The 17,065-nt window shown below is 65.0% G+C and overlaps 2 protein-coding genes across 5 annotated transcripts in view; both read left to right on the top strand.

The window, feature by feature from the left end:
• The first annotated feature begins 254 nt into the window (after positions 1-254).
• LOC132539742 (basic proline-rich protein-like) lies at positions 255-2,013 on the top strand. The gene is made up of 2 exons (XM_060195687.1): positions 255-328; positions 423-2,013. The coding sequence occupies exons 1-2, from the start codon at positions 255-257 to the stop codon at positions 2,011-2,013; spliced, it is 1,665 nt and encodes a 554-aa protein (XP_060051670.1).
• DNAJB6 (DnaJ heat shock protein family (Hsp40) member B6) overlaps positions 280-17,065 on the top strand; it is a 38,163-nt gene continuing 21,377 nt past the window's right edge. For 2 of the 4 annotated variants that reach the window (XM_060196859.1, XM_060196861.1), the window contains exons 1-6: positions 280-432; positions 9,092-9,179; positions 9,887-9,996; positions 11,114-11,179; positions 11,694-11,804; positions 16,721-16,855. In XM_060196859.1, coding sequence (XP_060052842.1) covers positions 9,115-9,179; positions 9,887-9,996; positions 11,114-11,179; positions 11,694-11,804; positions 16,721-16,855 — 487 coding nt within the window. In that variant the 5' untranslated portion in view covers positions 280-432; positions 9,092-9,114. Of the gene's footprint in view, positions 433-9,091; positions 9,180-9,886; positions 9,997-11,113; positions 11,180-11,693; positions 11,805-12,761; positions 12,873-14,285; positions 14,786-16,720; positions 16,856-17,065 lie in introns of those variants that run through there. The other 2 variants (XM_060196863.1, XM_060196860.1) reach the window with 2 other exon arrangements.

The raw sequence follows: 17,065 nt of genomic DNA on the forward strand, positions 1-17,065 counted from the left end.
TGGGCAGGTGCCCAGGTGTGCAGGAAGGAGCCCAGGTGGGCAGGTGCCCAGGTGAGCAGGAGCTCAGGTGAGCAGGTGGCCAGGTGCTCAGGTGCCCAGGAGGTGTGCAGGAAGGAGCCCAGGTGGGCAGGAGCCCAGGTGCCCAGGTGCCCCCCCCCGCCCCGCCCGAGCCGCCTCCCTCTCCGCGCAGCCGCAATGCCCCGCACGCGCCGGGACCTTTACAGGGGAGGGGGCGGGGCGCGGGGCCGGCGCGCATGCGCACGCGCGGCTACGGCACTGCCGGGCGGAAGTCGACGTGCGTGCGCCGCCGTCGCGTGACGCACTTCCTGTTTGTTGTGGAGAAAGGAGAGAAAGGGAAGCGCAACCGGCCGCCGCCGCCGCCGCCGCCGCCGAGGGACGCTCGCTGTCACCGCCGCCGCCAGGCCCGTCTCGGTGAGGGGCGCGCGGGGTCAGGGGGCAGGGGGCAGGGGGCAGGGGCGGGGGTCAGGCCGGGACAGCGGGAGGGGGACGGCGGGAGGGGCCCAGGGCGGCGGGGACCAAGGGCTGGGGCCGGGGGTCGCGGGCCGGGGCGGTGCGGTGCCGTCGGGTCGGGGTCGGGGGGGTCCCGGGGTCGGGGTGGGGGTCGGGGGCTCCTGGCTGCTGCCCGCCCGGCCCAACCGGCGGCGGAGGCGCTGCGCTCGCGGGTCCCGGCTGCTGCTGCTCGCGCGGGTCTGGGGTCGCCGCGCACCTCCCCGGCCCCCGGCGCGCCGACCGCCCGGCCCCCCGGCCCCCGATCCCCCGACCGCCCGGCGCCCCGACCCCCCGGCCCCCGATCCCCCGGCCCCCCGGCCCCCCCGGCCCCCCGACCCCCCGACCCCCCGACCCCCCGGCGCCCCGACCGCCCGGCGCCCCGACCCCCCGACCGCCCGGCGCCCCGACCCCCAGACCCCCCCGACCGCCCGGCCCCCCGGCCCCCCGACCGCCCGGCGCCCCGATCCCCCGGCGCCCCGACCCCCCGACCGCCCGGCCCCCCGACCGCCCGGCCCCCCGGCCCCCCGACCGCCCGGCCCCCCGACCCCCCGGCCCCCCGACCGCCCGGCGCCCCGATCCCCCGGCGCCCCGGCCCCCCGGCGCCCAGATCCCCCGGCGCCCCGACCCCCCGACCGCCCGGCCCCCCGACCGCCCGGCGCCCCGACCCCCCCGACCCCCCGACCGCCCGGCCCCCCGACCGCCCGGCCCCCCGACCCCCCGACCCCCCGGCCCCCCGGCCCCCCGACCCCCCGGCGCCCCGACCGCCCGGCCCCCCGACCGCCCGGCCCCCCGGCCCCCCGACCGCCCGGCGCCCCGATCCCCCGGCGCCCCGGCCCCCCGACCGCCCGGCCCCCCGACCGCCCCGCCCCCCGACCCCCCGGCCCCCCGACCCCCCGGCCCCCCGACCCCCCGGCCCCCCGACCCCCCGGCCCCCCGACCGCCCGGCCCCCCGACCGCCCGGCCCCCCGACCCCCCGGCCCCCCGACCCCCCGGGCCCCCCGACCCCCCGGCCCCCCGACCGCCCGGCCCCCCGACCCCCCGACCCCCCGACCCCCCGGCGCCCCGACCCCCCGACCGCCCGGCCCCCCGACCGCCCGGCCCCCAGGCGCCCCGGCCCCCCGACCGCCCGGCCCCCCGGCCCCCCGACCCCCCGGCCCCCCGACCGCCCGGCGCCCCGATCCCCCGGCGCCCCGGCCCCCCGACCGCCCGGCCCCCCGACCGCCCGGCCCCCCGGCCCCCCGGCCCCCCGACCCCCCGGCCCCCCGACCGCCCGGCCCCCCGACCCCCCGGCCCCCCGACCGCCCGGCCCCCCGGCGCCCCGACCCCCCGACCGCCCGGCCCCCCCGGCCCCCCGACCGCCCGGCCCCCCGGCCCCCAGGCGCCCCGGCCCCCCGACCCCCCGGCCCCCCGACCGCCCGGCCCCCCGACCCCCCGGCCCCCCGACCGCCCGGCCCCCCGGCCCCCCGGCGCCCCGGCCCCCAGAGCCCTGCTGCCCCTCTGTGACCCTAAACACACGACTTCCTGCCCCGAAGCTGGGGGTTTGAACCCGGGACCTCAGCCTCTGCACCCCCTCGGGCTCTGGCGACCCACTCAGCCCGCACGGCTCCAGCCGAGGACCCGGGTTCGAGCCCCGCTCCCCCTGCGGGCCTCGTCCAGGCGGAGGGAGGAGCTGACCTCTGGAGAGACAGAGAACCCGCCGCGGGGCCTCATGGGGGATGCTGGTGATAACAATGCTGATGGCAATGGTAACAGTAATGGCCCAGCACAGGGGTCTGCAGACGCTCCTCAGCGGGGCTCTGGGGAGACGGTGATAATAATAGTGATGATAATAATAACAGTAATGGCCCAGCACAGGGGTCTGCAGACACTCCCTCAACAGGGCTCTGGGGAGATGATAGTAATAATAATAGTGAGAATAATAATAATAATGGCCCAGCACAGGGGTCTGCAGACGCTCCTCAGCGGGGCTCTGGGGAAATGATAGTAATAATAATAGTGATAATAATAATAATAATGGCCCAGCACAGGGGTCTGCAGACGCTCCTCAGCGGGACTCTGGGGAGACAATAGTGATAATAATAATAACAGTAATGGCCCAGCACAGGGGTCTGCAGACGCCTCCTCAGCGGGGCTCTGGGGAGACGATAGTAATAATAATAGTGATGATAATAATAACAGTAATGGCCCAGCACAGGGGTCTGCAGACGCTCCTCAGAGGGGCTCTGGGGAGACGATAGTGATAATAATAGTGAGAATAATAATAATGGCCCAGCACAGGGGTCTGCAGACGCTCCTCAGCGGGGCTCTGGGGAGACGATAGTGATAATAATAGTGAGAATAATAATAATAATGGCCCAGCACAGGGGTCTGCAGACGCTCCCTCAGCGGGGCTCTGGGGAGATGATAGTGATAATAATAGTGAGAATAATAATAATGGCCCAGCACAGGGGTCTGCAGACGCCTCCTCAGCGGGGCTCTGGGGAGACGATAGTGATAATAATAGTGAGAATAATAATAATGGCCCAGCACAGGAGTCTGCAGACGCCTCCTCAGCGGGGCTCTGGGGAGACGATAGTGATAATAATAGTGAGAATAATAATAATAATGGCCCAGCACAGGGGTCTGCAGACGCTCCTTCGGCAGGGCTCTGGGGAGACGATAGTAATAATAGTGATAATAATAATAATAATGGCCCAGCACAGGGGTCTGCAGACGCTCCTTCGGCAGGGCTCTGGGAAGATGATGGTAATAATAGTAGTGATAATAACAATAATAATAACAGTGTAATAATAATGGCCCAGCACAGGGTCTGCAGACGCTCCTCCCAGCTCAGCGGGGCTCTGGGGAGACTATAGTGACAATAATAGTGATAATAATAATAACAGTAATGGCCCAGCACAGGGGTCTGCAGACGCTCCCTTGGCGGGGCTTTGGGGAGATGATAGTGATAATAATAGTGATAATAATAATAATGGCCCAGCACAGGGGTCTTCAGACGCTCCTCAGCGGGGCTCTGGGGAAATGATAGTAATAATAATAGTGATAATAATAATAATAATGGCCCAGCACAGGGGTCTGCAGACGCTCCTCAGCGGGGCTCTGGGGAGACGATAGTGATAATAATAGTGATAATAATAATAACAGTAATGGCCCAGCACAGGGGTCTGCAGACACTCCCTCAACAGGGCTCTGGGGAGATGATAGTAATAATAATAGTGAGAATAATAATAATAATGGCCCAGCACAGGGGTCTGCAGACGCTCCTCAGCAGGGCTCTGGGGAGACGATAGTGATAATAATAGTGATGATAATAATAATAATAACAGTAATGACCCAGCACAGGGGTCTGCAGACACTCCCTCAGCAGGGCTCTGGGGAGACGATAGTAATAATAATAATAATAACAACAACAACAACAGTAATGGCCCAGCACAGGAGTCTGCAGACGCTCCCTCAGCGGGGCTCTGGGGAGACGATAGTGATAATAATAATAATAACAATAATGGCCCAGCACAGGGGTCTGCAGATGCTCCTCAGAGGGGCTCTGGGGAGACGATAGTAATAATAATAGTGAGAATAATAATAACAGTAATGGCCTAGCACAGGGGTCTGCAGACACTCCCTCAGCAGGGCTCTGGGGAGATGATAGTAATAATAATAGTGAGAATAATAATAATAATGGCCCAGCACAGGGGTCTGCAGACGCCTCCTCAGCGGGGCTCTGGGGAGACGATAGTAATAATAATAGTGATAATAATTATAACAGTAATGGCCCAGCACAGGGGTCTGCAGACACTCCCTCAACAGGGCTCTGGGGAGATGATAGTAATAATAATAGTGAGAATAATAATAATAATGGCCCAGCACAGGGGTCTGCAGACGCTCCTCAGCGGGGCTCTGGGGAGACGATAGTAATAATAATAGTGAGAATAATAATAATAATGGCCCAGCACAGGGGTCTGCAGACGCTCCTCAGCGGGGCTCTGGGGAGACGATAGTAATAATAATAGTGAGAATAATAATAATAATGGCCCAGCACAGGGGTCTGCAGACGCTCCTCAGCGGGGCTCTGGGGAGACGATAGTAATAATAATAGTGAGAATAATAATAATAATGGCCCAGCACAGGGGTCTGCAGACGCTCCTCAGCGGGGCTCTGGGGAGACGATAGTGATAATAATAGTGATAATAATAATAACAGTAATGGCCCAGCACAGGGGTCTGCAGACGCTCCTGCCTGAGGCCCCAACCCCCCGGGTTCCAGCCCAACTCCACCACCAGCCGGAGCTCAGCAGGGCTGTGGGACGGGGAGACACGAGAGAGGGGCCGGAAAGACGGCCCTAAAGCCCAGCCTGAGAAGACCCACGAGGTGAGTCGGCCAGAAAGCCCGCCCGCCCCACTCTTTTCCCTTCGCCTCCCGGGCGCCAGGGTTATCTTGGGCTTGGTGCCGGCACTACAGCCGTTTTGTTTTTTTCCTGGAAAGGACAGATCAAAATTGCGAGGAGGAGGAGGAGGCAGGGAGAGAGACATTTGCAGCCCTGCTCCACCACTCGTGAAGCTTCCATTACTGTTACCATTGCCATCAGCATTGTTATCACCAGCATCCCCCATGAGGCCCCGCGGCGGGTTCTCTGTCTCTCCAGAGGTCAGCTCCTCCCTCCGCCTGGACGAGGCCCGCAGGGGGAGCGGGGCTCGAACCCGGGTCCTCGGCTGGAGCCGTGCGGGCTAAGTGGGTCGCCAGAGCCCGAGGGGGTGCAGAGGCTGAGGTCCCGGGTTCAAACCCCCAGCTTCGGGGCAGGAAGTCGTGTGTTTAGGGTCACAGAGGGGCAGCAGGGCTCTGGGGGCCGGGGGGTCGGGGCCCGTATCTGTTCCCATCAGCACAGGAACCCGTGTGACCCTCCGAGTCCCTGTCAGTCTGAGCTCGCAGTCCATGGGCACAGCTGGAACCTTCTAGGCTGCTCTCGTGTCAGGACCCGTCTCCCTCGAGGGGCAGAGCAGGCTGAGCGGCCTCCCTGCAGAGAGTGGGGCGTCCCCGCCATTCTGCTCTGCAGTGAGGGCAGGGCCTGGAGAGGCCCCAGGACTCGTGCTGACGCTCCTGAGGGCAGTGAGCAGTGATGGTGCAGAGAGGGGTCTGTGAGGGTCTGGGCCCCCCTCGTCTGTGTGGGAACCCAGGACCCCTGACTAGGCCCCGGGTGATGGGGTGGCCCGGGAGCGACCAAACGACCATCACTAAGTGAGCCGGTCTCTTGCTCTCTTGCCCTTGTCTGGCGTCTGCCGTCCTTACTGTCTGACGAGGTTAGCCTTGGCGTGACTGGGGGAAGGGAAATTGGGAGTAGGTGAGGAGGGTGTCCAGGTCCAAGTCGAAACTATCTGATTAAGTACTTTATGGTATCTTCTTTAGGTCTTTCTTTTTGCTGACTGTTTTTAATCTTAGAGTTTTTCCCCCTGAGCCCTACTCAGCTCTGGCTGATGGTGGTGCTGGGGGTCGAACCTGGGGCCTTAGGGCATCAGGAAGGAGAGTCTCTCTGCGTCACCAATGTGCTGTCTCTGCCGCTTCCCTCGGCCTGACCCCTGACGCCCCGCCTTCCCCAGCACTGCCCCTGTCCTGCAGGGAGGGAGGGCCTGTATCTTGGGTGAATGGGTGGGGCTTCCCCTCAGGTGGCCCCTGAAATAGGGCCTGGGTTCAGGCAGTCAGCACCACACCCCGTTCACCTGGAGACCAAGGGCCTAGCTTGCTCCTCACGCAAAGCCGTTTCCCAGGGGAGCACCGCGTCCTTGTCTCTGCCTCCACCCCCAGTGAGTAAGCACCGCGGGGCCTGGCCTGCGACCGGGGGCTCAGTCCAGAGGGCAGAGTTGCACCTCCATCTTGGGGGGTGGGGTGGGCGCCGGCCTCTGAGCCTGGGGGGCGTCCTGACCACGGCTGTGAGGTAAGGGGGGCAGGCCGCACAAAGCCGTCCTGGGCTGGGGGTGTGTCCCCCCTCCGGGCCCAGGTGAGGCGGGATTGGACTTGGTGATGGGTGACACCAGTCCTGCGCTTGGCTGCAGAGTGGCACCCCCAGATTGATGTTCTTCCCTCTCCCTCCCCCCCCCCCCGTCTCTCGCCAGGTGCCTGCAGGAGCGGGTGCAAGTCAAGCTTCCCTTTGACTTTAGGGGCAGAGGGACACCTGCCACACGGGGGTCTGAGCTGGGGGTGGCCAGAGGCGCGTGGGGGCTGCCCTGCCTCTCGGCTCAGCCTCCCCGCCGCTCGCTCTGTCTGCGCTTGGGTCACGGGGTCACGGTGCCCTCGGCGGCCGGTCCCTGGCACATGGTCCTGTGCTCCCACCCGAGGCGATCGGTCCATCAGCGTGCTTCCTGCTTCGTGCTTCGGCTCGGTCCAGTGTCTCTCCCTGCGGCCGCTAGAGCGGCGATCCCCGCTGTGTCTGTCTGTGGTGAGAACACAGGTCGCAGAGACTTCATCTTGTCTCTGTTACTGGATAGAGACAGCCAGGAATCGCAGGACGCCGTCTCCCCAGCCCCGACGACGCTGTCTCTGCCCAGCTCTTGCTCTGTTTGCCTGTGTCATCACTAAGCACCTGCCCACCTTGGCTCCCTGCTTGGGGGACTTCTAGGTTTCACCCACCTGTTCTGACCCCGCTGTCAGTCTGTGGATGTAGCTGGCTGCTGCTGGCGGACAGGGAGGCATTCTGAGGAAGAGGCACAGTGGCGTGTAACATCTCTGATGTGGTGCCCTAGTTTGGGGAGGGGGGAGGGTCATAGGGCTCCTCTCCCTAGACTGTGTCCCCAGGGCGAGAACCCCGGCTGAGATGCCTTCACCATGCGGAGCTCCCTGTGGCCTGAGACACGGCTGCGGCGACGCCCCGGTCCTCCTCTCCTGGCTTCACCCACCGAGTGCGCGTCGGTGGGTCGGAGAGACCTGTGGTCATACCTGATTGTGGGCAGAGCCGATGTCCCGAGACTGGGTGCCACGGCTCTGCCCTGCATGCCTGCCCTGCTTTCTTTTCTTTTCTTTTCTTTTCTTTTCTTTTCTTTTCCTTTCTTTCCCCCCCCCCCCCTTTTTGACACCTGCAGACCTGCTTCACCGCCTGGGAAGCGACTCCCCTGCAGGTGGGGAGCTGGGGGCTCGGACCGGGATCCTTACGCTGGTCCTTGTGCTTTGCACCACCTGCGCTTAACCCGCTGCGCTACCGCCTGACTTACGCTTTCTTTTTTTAAATTTTTATTTATTTTCCCTTTTGTTGCCCTTGTTTTTTATTGTTGTTGTTGTCGTTGGATAGCACGAAAGAAGTGGACAGGAGGGGAAGATGGGGAGAGAAAGATAGACACCTGCAGACCTGCTTCACCGCCTGTGAAGCGACTCCCCTGCAGGTGGGGAGCCGGGGGCTCGAACCGGGATCCTTACGCCGGTCCCTGCGCTTTGTGCTACATGTGCTTAGCCCGCTGTGCCCGACTCCCCCGCACCTTCTTTATAAGGTCTCCGTATGTCGCCACTGGGGTGATCCTGGGGCTCTGCACTGCTCCTAGGGGCCACTTCTCTCCTCTTCTGTTCGGTAGGTAGGACAGACGAGGGCAGCGAGGATGGGGTGGGGTGCGACCGAAGGCATGCTTCACCACCAGGAGGCTTTCCCCTTAGCTGGGCACTGGGGCCTTGAACCTGGGTCCTTGCAGATGGGAGCGGGCATGCTCGGCCAGGCATGCTGCCCCTCCCCTCACGCCTAACTTCTCAGGAGAGCCTGGTTTTGCTCTCAGCTGCTCTGACGCTGGCGTGCCTGCTGACTGGCTGAGCACCCGGCACCCGGCCCAGCTCTCCCTGCACCCACACCCGGCGCTCTCCAGTGCTCTTGTGACTTAGTTCACCTGGTGTCGTGCCGTGTTCAGCTCAGCTCACGTCTGAAGCGAGCTGTCGGTGCCCTTCGTCCAGACTTGCCCCCTCCCGCCCGAGAACGTGCCGCCCTGCAGCCGTGAGGGGCGGGGCTCCTGGGTGCGTGGCTCCCCTCAGCCGCCTGTAGCTGCCTCGCCAGGGGTGTAGGAGCTGGGTGCTCCCTCCTCGGCACCTACACCGGCCGCTTCCTTCCCGGAGCCGTGTGGGTGCCACCGGGCCCCAGACACCACTGCTGCCCCGTGCAGGGAGAGGCTGTCTGCAGTGGTGCCTGGCTGGGCCTCCCGGGCACCCACCCTGTTTGCACTGTGGATGAGAGGTCACGCCTCCCGTGGGAGGGTCCCTGCCCGCCCTAAGGCACAGGTGAGGCCTCCTGCTGTTGTCTGGGGGTACCGCAGGAGGCCCCTGGCTGTCAGTGGGGTCAGGTGGGCCGTCCGCCTGCTGGCCCTGCTCTGCGGCTATTATTAGTCCTCTCAGCATCAGCCGCCTGGGGGCACCGCCTGCCTGGCCTGTGCCCATAGCCCCACCCCCACCGGCGTCCTGTCTACCAGCTGCCGAGGGCTGGGGTCTTACCTGCCCGCCTTGTGACCCGCCCCCACCGGCGCCCTGTGTACCAGCTGCCGAGGGGCAGGGGGTCTCATCTACGCGCCCGGTGCCCGGGGCCCCCCTGCAGAGCTGCATCCGACTGCTCTCCTCTGTCTCCTAGGACCCGTTCCAGCATCGTGAAACATGGTGGATTACTATGAAGTCCTGGGCGTGCAGAGACACGCCTCGGCCGAGGACATTAAGAAGGCGTAAGTGGAGGCTGCGTCACGGACCCGGGCAGTGCCGCCTGTCAGGGTGCCGACCTGGCTCAGTGGGACGGTGGCAGGCAGCCTCTGACCTTCTGGGACCTTGGCAGCCGGCCCTTGTCACTGGGGACGGGTCACCGGGTTCCCTGTGCCGCTGCCAGGGCCCAGCGGGTTCTCCCTTCACTCTGCCCAGGGCAGAGAGAGAACAGATTTGACGGGGCGCTCGGCCCAGAGCTGCTGTGGCTAGATCCTCCACTGGCCCAGAATCTGAGCCATCCCCAGCCCCTCTGCGTGCCCCAGGCCGCCGATGTCTGGGAAGTGCCATCCTGCTGTGCCCGGGTGATGGCCGCTGTCAGGCAGATCGGAGCTGGCCTCGCACCCTGGGAGGGCCGGCCTTGCCGCTGGGTGTGCGTGCGTGCGTGGGGTGAGAGCCCTCCCTGTGCCCTCAGCACCCGAGATGCACAGTCAGCCCGCGTCGGACCCATGCTGCGTGCTCGGGGCTGAGAGCACATGGAGGCTCAGCCAGGGGCGCTGCTCAGGGTGCTGCCGAGAAAGCTGCATGATGTCACCTCAGGGTGCTGGTGGCCAGCCTCTGCTGCGCCGAGGGCTCCAGCCTTCTCGGGTTGGACGGGGCCTGGTCTGGGCTGGTGGGTTGGTCGGCTAGAAGGTCACGAGATTGGCACAGATGTCATCAGTACTCTGTCTCCTAGATACCGGAAACTGGCACTGAGGTGGCATCCAGATAAAAATCCTGAGAACAAGGAAGAAGCAGAGAGAAAGTTCAAACAAGTAGCCGAGGCTTATGAGGTGCTATCAGATGGTGAGTGGGGCCTGTAGTGCTGCATTATGGTGGGGTGTCCCCCCGAGCTGCCTGTGTACTAACAGTTACTCGGTGAGGTGTCCCCAGAGCTCTGTGTACTAACAGTCACTCTGAGGTGTCCCCCTGAGCTGTCTGTGTACTAACAGTCACTCAGTGAGGTGTCACCCCAGAGCTCTGTGTACTAACAGTCACTCAGTGAGGTGTCCCCAGAGCTCTGTGTACTAAGTCAATCAGTGAGGTGTCCCCAGAGGTCTGTGTACTAACAGTCACTCGGTGAGGTGTCCCCAGAGCTCTGTGTACTAACAGTCACTCTGAGGTGTCCCCCTGAGCTGTCTGTGTACTAACAGTCACTCAGTGAGGTGTCACCCCAGAGCTCTGTGTACTAACAGTCACTCAGTGAGGTGTCCCCAGAGCTCTGTGTACTAAGTCAATCAGTGAGGTGTCCCCAGAGGTCTGTGTACTAACAGTCACTCAGTGAGGTGTCCCCAGAGGTCTGTGTACTAACAGTCACTCAGTGAGGTGTCCCCAGAGCTCTGTGTACTAAGTCACTCAGTGAGGTGTCCCCAGAGCTCTGTGTACTAACAGTCACTCAGTGAGGTGTCCCCAGAGGTCTGTGTACTAACAGTCACTCAGTGAGGTGTCCCCAGAGCTCTGTGTACTAACAGAGAGCAGGGTCTGCACTCTGATGCACCTGATGCTGGGACTTGAACAAGGTCCTCCCACCAGCCACCTCTCGGCCACAGCTGTTTGTTCTCACTCCCTTCGTGGGGTATCCCCTGGGGGCTGCCCGCCCTGCCCCTCCACACTCCCCAGAGGCCCAGCCCGGGCTGCTGCAGGAAGGCCCCTCTCCCCTCGTCCTTTGAGACGCTGGGCCTGTGAGGGGCAGTCACCTCAGCCTCTGCTGCTCCGCCATGGCGGTGCTGGACCACTTGAGGGCTGGCCGGGGTGTGGGGGGTGTGGGCGGTGTGCATAGGTAGTGTGGGACCCTCGTGCAGGAGGTCCTGGGTTCGATCCCAGCGGCAGGTGTGTCAGAGTGACGTTTGGTTTTCTCTCTGACGAGTAGGGAAGACCTCGGAAACAGGACTCGGTTTTCTGACGTTTGCTCTTCCGTTTTCAGCTAAGAAGCGGGACATCTACGACAAGTACGGCAAAGATGGGCTGAACAGCGGAGGTGGAGGTGGAGGTGCGTCTGCCCACTGCTCCGGGGCGGGCGGGGCGGGCGGGCCGGTGGGAGATGCTGCTGACCTAGCCTACTCCCGGTGCCATGGCTTCCGTGCAGAGACCAAGGCGGCTGCCTGTCAGGCCAGCGGCTCCTGCAGGGTCATCGGTCCTGTGCCCCCCGCCTCAGCTGACTCGCTCACCTGGGTCTTTCACAGACTCTCTCGCTCATGGTGAACATGGGCCCTGCCCTGCGGGGGCCGCCCCCTCGCTCCTGACGGGCTTCTGGGAAGCTGGCTGAGTGACAGCGACTGGGTGGCCCCCTCGGGAACCGGAAGTCGGCAGCCACCGTCTGCGGCACCGTGTGGTGTCAGGCCTCGTGCTGGCTGGGAGGGGTGAGGGGGTCTTGGAGAGCTGGCCTCACGGCCACCCCCACAGCTCTGACTGCCCTTGAGCCGGCTCTGGGGCTCCTCCGGCTTCTCCCCATGTCAGGGCGCACCCTCCCTTCTGGCCCCGCTGACCACTGCGCCCCCTTGCAGGAGGAAGTCACTTTGACAGTCCGTTTGAGTTCGGCTTTACATTCCGGAACCCAGATGACGTCTTCAGGGAATTTTTTGGAGGACGGGACCCGTTTTCGTTCGACTTCTTTGGTGAGTGCCCGGTGTGTGCCCAGGCAGGCGCCCTTCGGCGGCAGGGCTTAGGAGCCTGGCCTCCCGGAGCAGGACAGTGCAGGGCCTGCCCGGGTCCCGTCCCTCTGGGGGCCTCCGTGGCCGTGTCTCCCTCTCCGGGCAGTGGTGCGGGACGGGGCAGCCCCGCCGCAGACCTCTCTTCTGCCCGTGCTGAGGGCTCGGTGATGTGGCACCGGCGGCTCCGCTCCGTGGAGGTGCTCTGACGCCGCTGCCGGGTCTCCACGGGCCAGGCCCGGGTCTCTGCTCGCTGCCCTGGAGCTTGGAGGCCCCCAGCAGTCTGTCTGCGGGGAGACCCGGAACGTGTCCTCCCTGCGCCCGCCTGCTGCCGGCCAGGGCTCCTGGGGCTCCTTCGGGCTGTGGCCACCCTTCATTCACCCCGAGGCCCGAGCCTCGTCCTGCGCCTGGCAGCTCCCGTGGGGTGATGGGACCCCGACCCAGGCTGGGCAGCTGGAGCAAGCACCGATGGCAAGGGGTGTCGGCGCGGCAGGAGAGGAGGCTCGTGCGAGCGCACGGTGGGGCCTCGAGTGCAGACGCCCACAGCCTCGCTCACCGTGTCTCGGTGTGAGAAGAGGGAGCCTGCACCTGTCTGCTCGGCTCTGCTGGCGTTGCCGGGCGAGGAGCCTCTGAGGGGCGGCTGCGGGTGCCCGCTCTGGGTCGGCAGGGCCGGGTAGCCCCGTGAGCACCGGCCTCCCGCCTGTGAAGCGCCTGGAGGTGTAGCTGGGCCTCGCCTGGGGGACTTCTGGCTGGCGCTTCTCTGGGAGAGGGGCATAGGGGGGCGCAGAGCGGCGTCCGGCCTTCAGAGGAGCCGGAAGGGCTGCTCGCTGTGGCTCGTGGAGGGAGGTGCGGTGGGCGGCCAGGCCGGGTGCCACGCAGCCTGGGTGACGCTGGGGTGACGCTGCTGCCCACGCCCGTCCCCAGGTGTTGTAGGCGGCTTCCACTTCCGGGCCCTTGGGCTTTGCACCCAGGAGAGGAGGCCGCCGCGAGGCTGCTGCGTGTACGAGACCGTGCCGCCCCCTGGCGCAGACCCGAGTGAGTGCCCCGTGGGCTGGCGGCATGCTCCAGACAGGCTCCGCTGCTTCCCGGAGAGACGGGTGCCGGCTGGGCTGCTAGGGGCAGGCCCACGCTCACCCCGCTCCTCAGCCCCCGCGGTGCATCCTCCCTAGTGGCACCCATGTGGGCACCCAGACTAGATCCACTCCTGTGGTGCCTCCCTGCTGGGTTGGGCTGCCAGCTGACCCCTGGAGCACCCTGCTGCTCCTGTGAGGGGGTGTGGGTGCAGGGCAGGTGGTACTGGGTGCCGGAGATGTGAGTCTGGGTGCAGGGCAGGTGGTACTGGGTGCCGGAGATGTGAGTCTGTGGGTGCAGGGGATGTGAGTCTTTGGGTGCAGGGCACGTGGTACTGGGTGCAGGAGATGTGAGTCTGGGTGCAGGGGTGGTGGTACTGGGTGCAGGTGCAGGAGATGTGAGTCTGGGTGCAGGGGATGTGGTACTGGGTGCAGGAGATGTGAGTCTGAGTGCAGGGGATGTGGTACTGGGTGCAGGGGATGTGAGTCTATGGGTGCAGGGCAGGAGGTACTGGGTGCAGGGGATGTGGTACTGGGTGCAGGGGATGTGAGTCTGTGGGTGCAGGGCAGGAGGTACTGGGTGCAGGGGATGTGAGTCGGTACAGGGGTGGTGGTACTGGGTGCAGGTGCAGGAGATGTGAGTCTGGGTGCAGGGCAGGAGGTACTGGGTGCAGGAGATGTGAGTCTGAGGGTGCAGGGCAGGTGGTACTGGGTGCAGGGGATGTGAGTCTGTGGGTGCAGGGCAGGTGGTACTGGGTGCAGGAGATGTGAGTCTGAGGGTGCAGGGCAGGAGGTACTGGGTGTAGGAGATGTGAGTCTGAGGGTGCAGGGCAGGAGATACTGGGTGCAGGGGATGTGAGTTTGGGTGCAGGGGAGGAGGTACTGGGTGCAGGGGATGTGAGTCTGTGGGTGCAGGGGAGGAGGTACTGGGTGCAGGAGATGTGAGTCTGAGGGTGCAGGGCAGGAGGTACTGGGTGCAGGAGATGTGAGTCTGTGGGTACAGGGGAGGAGGTACTGGGTGCAGGAGATGTGAGTCTGGGTGCAGGGGATGTGAGTCTGTGGGTGCAGGGCACGTGGTACTGGGTGCAGGAGATGTGAGTCTGGGTGCAGGGGAGGAGGTACTGGGTGCAGGAGATGTGAGTCTGGGTGCAGGGGATGTGAGTCTGTGGGTGCAGGGCACGTGGTACTGGGTGTAGGAGATGTGAGTCTGTGGGTGCAGGAGATGTGAGTCTGGGTGCAGGGCAGGTGGTGTGGGTGCAGGGGAGGCCCAGCCCCCCCCTCCCGGCAGCCCAGGAGCCCCCAGTGCAGTGAAGTCAGGTCCCTGTGCAGAGTGGGGGTGCCCGGACCGGCCCGGGGTGAGCACGACTTTGCTCTCCAGGGTTCGAGGAGGCGACGAGTGAGGAACTGGAGCCTAGCGAGGAACTGGAGGTGCTGGGCTGTGAGGAGACCCTACAGGACAGCCCCAGTGACAATGGCGGGGACAGCCTGAGTGGCGGGGACAGCCCCAGTGACAATGGCGGGGAGAGCCTGAGTGGCGGGGACAGCCCCAGTGACAATGGCGGGGAGAGCTTGAGTGGCGGGGACAGCCCCAGTGACAATGGCGGGGACAGCCTGAGTGGCGGGGACAGCCCCAGTGACTATGGCGGGGACAGCGGGCCCCTGGACGTCATCTCCAGCGAGGAGCTCGAGCTCTTCAGTGACGAGGAGGCCAGTGGCCGTGGCAGTCGGGGCTGGGGCGAGCTGCCCAGCGAGGAGTTGGAGGGCCTGTCGGGCGAGGACGCAGACGCGGATGCCGCGCTCAGCGAGGAGGATGAGCAGCTGCTGGGCGTGGGCCCCGGGACCCCAGCTTCCTGGAATAAAGGCCCCCTGTGACCTCGTGCTGGGCCCTCGCTCTCTCCCGGCTCCCCGGCCTCTGTGGTGTTGCGGGCCTTGCCCCGGGCGGGTGGAAGGCCCCTGCTGCTGCGCGCTGTCCCCAACGGCCGGGTCTGTGGACGGTCCATGGCCAGTGACCGCAGGGCAGTGTCCACCAGAGACTAAGGTCAGAGCGCCAGGCTGGAGCCCCGGCTCTGCCCAGGCCCCAGGTGCCGAGGGCGGCCCAGCCCGTGGGCGGCGCTCCCCCGTGCCCGACCCTCCCCCTGCCGCGCTCCACACTCTTCAGGGGTGGGGATTGAACCAGGGCCTCCGGGCCTCAGCCAGGAAAGGCTTTGCACCACCACGTTGCTGTCTCCCACCCCAGCGCTGAGTTCCTGGGCCGTCCTGGGATGCACTTCCCCTTCAGGCCTGGGCCCGGCCGTGGGCTGTGTCCGGTGCCACGGGCCATTCTAGGCCCCCCAACCCTTCTTAGAACCCCAACCCCTTCTAGGCCCCCAGGCCCCCCTAGACCTCTGTAGCCCCCCCCCTTAGGCTGTGTTCCTTGCTGCTGCCAGGGCTGCAGGCTCCAGCCAGTCTTATTTATATGCATGTACACGCCCAGACAGACAGACAGCAGAGAAGCCCGGGCAGCAGAGAAGCCCGGGCCTCCAGACCAAGGTTTTGGTGTTCTGGCTTTCTATTCCTCTTTCGTTCTTTCTCCCCGTTTTCCTCCCCAGATAGAGATGCCGCCTGGTGCCACCATCCCTGTGGTGCCCGGGACCTTAGGCGCTGCCCTCTGGCGCACACGGGCCAGGGTCCTCAGGGCAGAGGCTCTGGACGGGCACAGGGCCAGCAGCTGTGCGGTGCCATGCATGAAGGTGGGCACTGGCGTCCTCACCGGGCCTGCCCTTCACCTTGCACCATTGGGGCTGCGGTTGAGTAGCAGGCTTCTTCCTCCACGGAAGTCTGTCTGCTTGTGAGCAACAGCGGGTCCCACTCTGGCCCTCCACGGGCGCCGTGGATCTGCATGTCTGGTCCCCGCAGCGAGGTCTTGCTCCTGGTTGCTCCGTGCTGGGGGCTGTCGGCGGCTGGGCTGGGCTGGGCTGGGGCCAGGTGACGCGGGCTGTGGAGCTGTCGACAGGGGTGCCTCGTGCCGGGGTCAGCACCTCTCCTCAGCCCCCGTGCGGCTCATGCAGCTTTGCTCGCAGGACGCCAGGGGAGATGCCCGGGGTGGGGCGCCCGTGAGCTGTGATCACCGGCCGACTGGATGCCATGGGGAGGTCCTGGGGGTCGTCTGACCCCACACACACCTGGGCGGCAGGAACCGCCCGGAGCTTTGCTGTGACGGGTGGATTTGGGTTGCGTTGCGTTGGGGGTCCTCTCGGCTCTGCCTGCTGGCCCGGGCCCCACGTCCACCAGCAACCACCGGTCTTCCAGAAAGTCCTTCCATCCCCCTAACCCCCGCGCGAGCTTCGCAGCTGGCCGAGGTGTCCACTCAGCAGTTCCCTCATGGGCCGAGCTGCTTATGGGAGCTCCCTCGCCATGCTCGTCCCGTCAGGTGACAGACTCGTGTCTCTGAAGGTGGCCTGGACTCTGCCTGCACCCCTGCTCCCCACCCCCATCCCTGGAGACAGCTCGGGCCTGCTCGCCTCAGAGGAGTGACTGCTCCTGTGTCCGCTCAGTGCTGTAGATGTCGCCCCATTGGTTGGAGCTCAGGGCCGGGGTCCCCGGGGGTCGCCCCGGGGCCGTGGGCCATTTCTGCCAGTGCACTAGCTCAGAGTCGGTCTCGGCCTCGGCCGGCCCTTCCTCGGGTCCTGAGTGCCCGGCCGCCCGGTCTGGGGTCTGTCCCGCGAGGGGCCGGCTGGAACGTTCCTCCCGTGCCGGGCACTGGAGTCGCTCCGGACCGGGGTTGGCACCGGGAGCCCCGCCGCAGGCGCCAAGGCCCTCTCTGCTTGTCTGCAGAAGACCCCTTCGAGGACTTCTTCGGCGGGCGGCGGGGACCCCGCAGCAGCAGGAACCGAGGAGGAGCGGGCTCGTTTTTCTCCACCTTTGGCGGGTTCCCGTCTTTTGGAGGGGGATTTTCTGCCTTCGATCAAGGTACGTGCCTGTGCTTAGACTCCCCCTCAGGGCCACCCCTGAAGGTCTGTCCCCTGAAGTTCTCCTCAGCTGCTCAGAACACGAAGGGGGAGGGAGAGGAAGGCAGAGCGTTCAGACCAGCTGAGGTGCGTGTGCTCGAGTAAACATGTGCGCAAGTGTCTGTGTGCGCGCGCGAGTTAAGTGTGCGCGCCAGTGTGTGTGTGCGCGAGT

This window comes from Erinaceus europaeus, chromosome 8, assembly GCF_950295315.1.
Source record: "Erinaceus europaeus chromosome 8, mEriEur2.1, whole genome shotgun sequence".
NCBI lineage: Eukaryota > Metazoa > Chordata > Mammalia > Eulipotyphla > Erinaceidae > Erinaceus > Erinaceus europaeus.

Excerpts from the sequence above, each read along its gene's own strand:
- LOC132539742 (XM_060195687.1), top strand. The coding sequence starts at position 255 with ATGCGCACGCGCGGCTACGGCACTGCCGGGCGGAAGTCGACGTGCGTG. Across the intron at positions 329-422 it reads CGTCGCGTGACGCACTTCCT|GCCCGTCTCGGTGAGGGGCG; the intron begins GTTTGTTGTGGA and ends CGCCGCCGCCAG.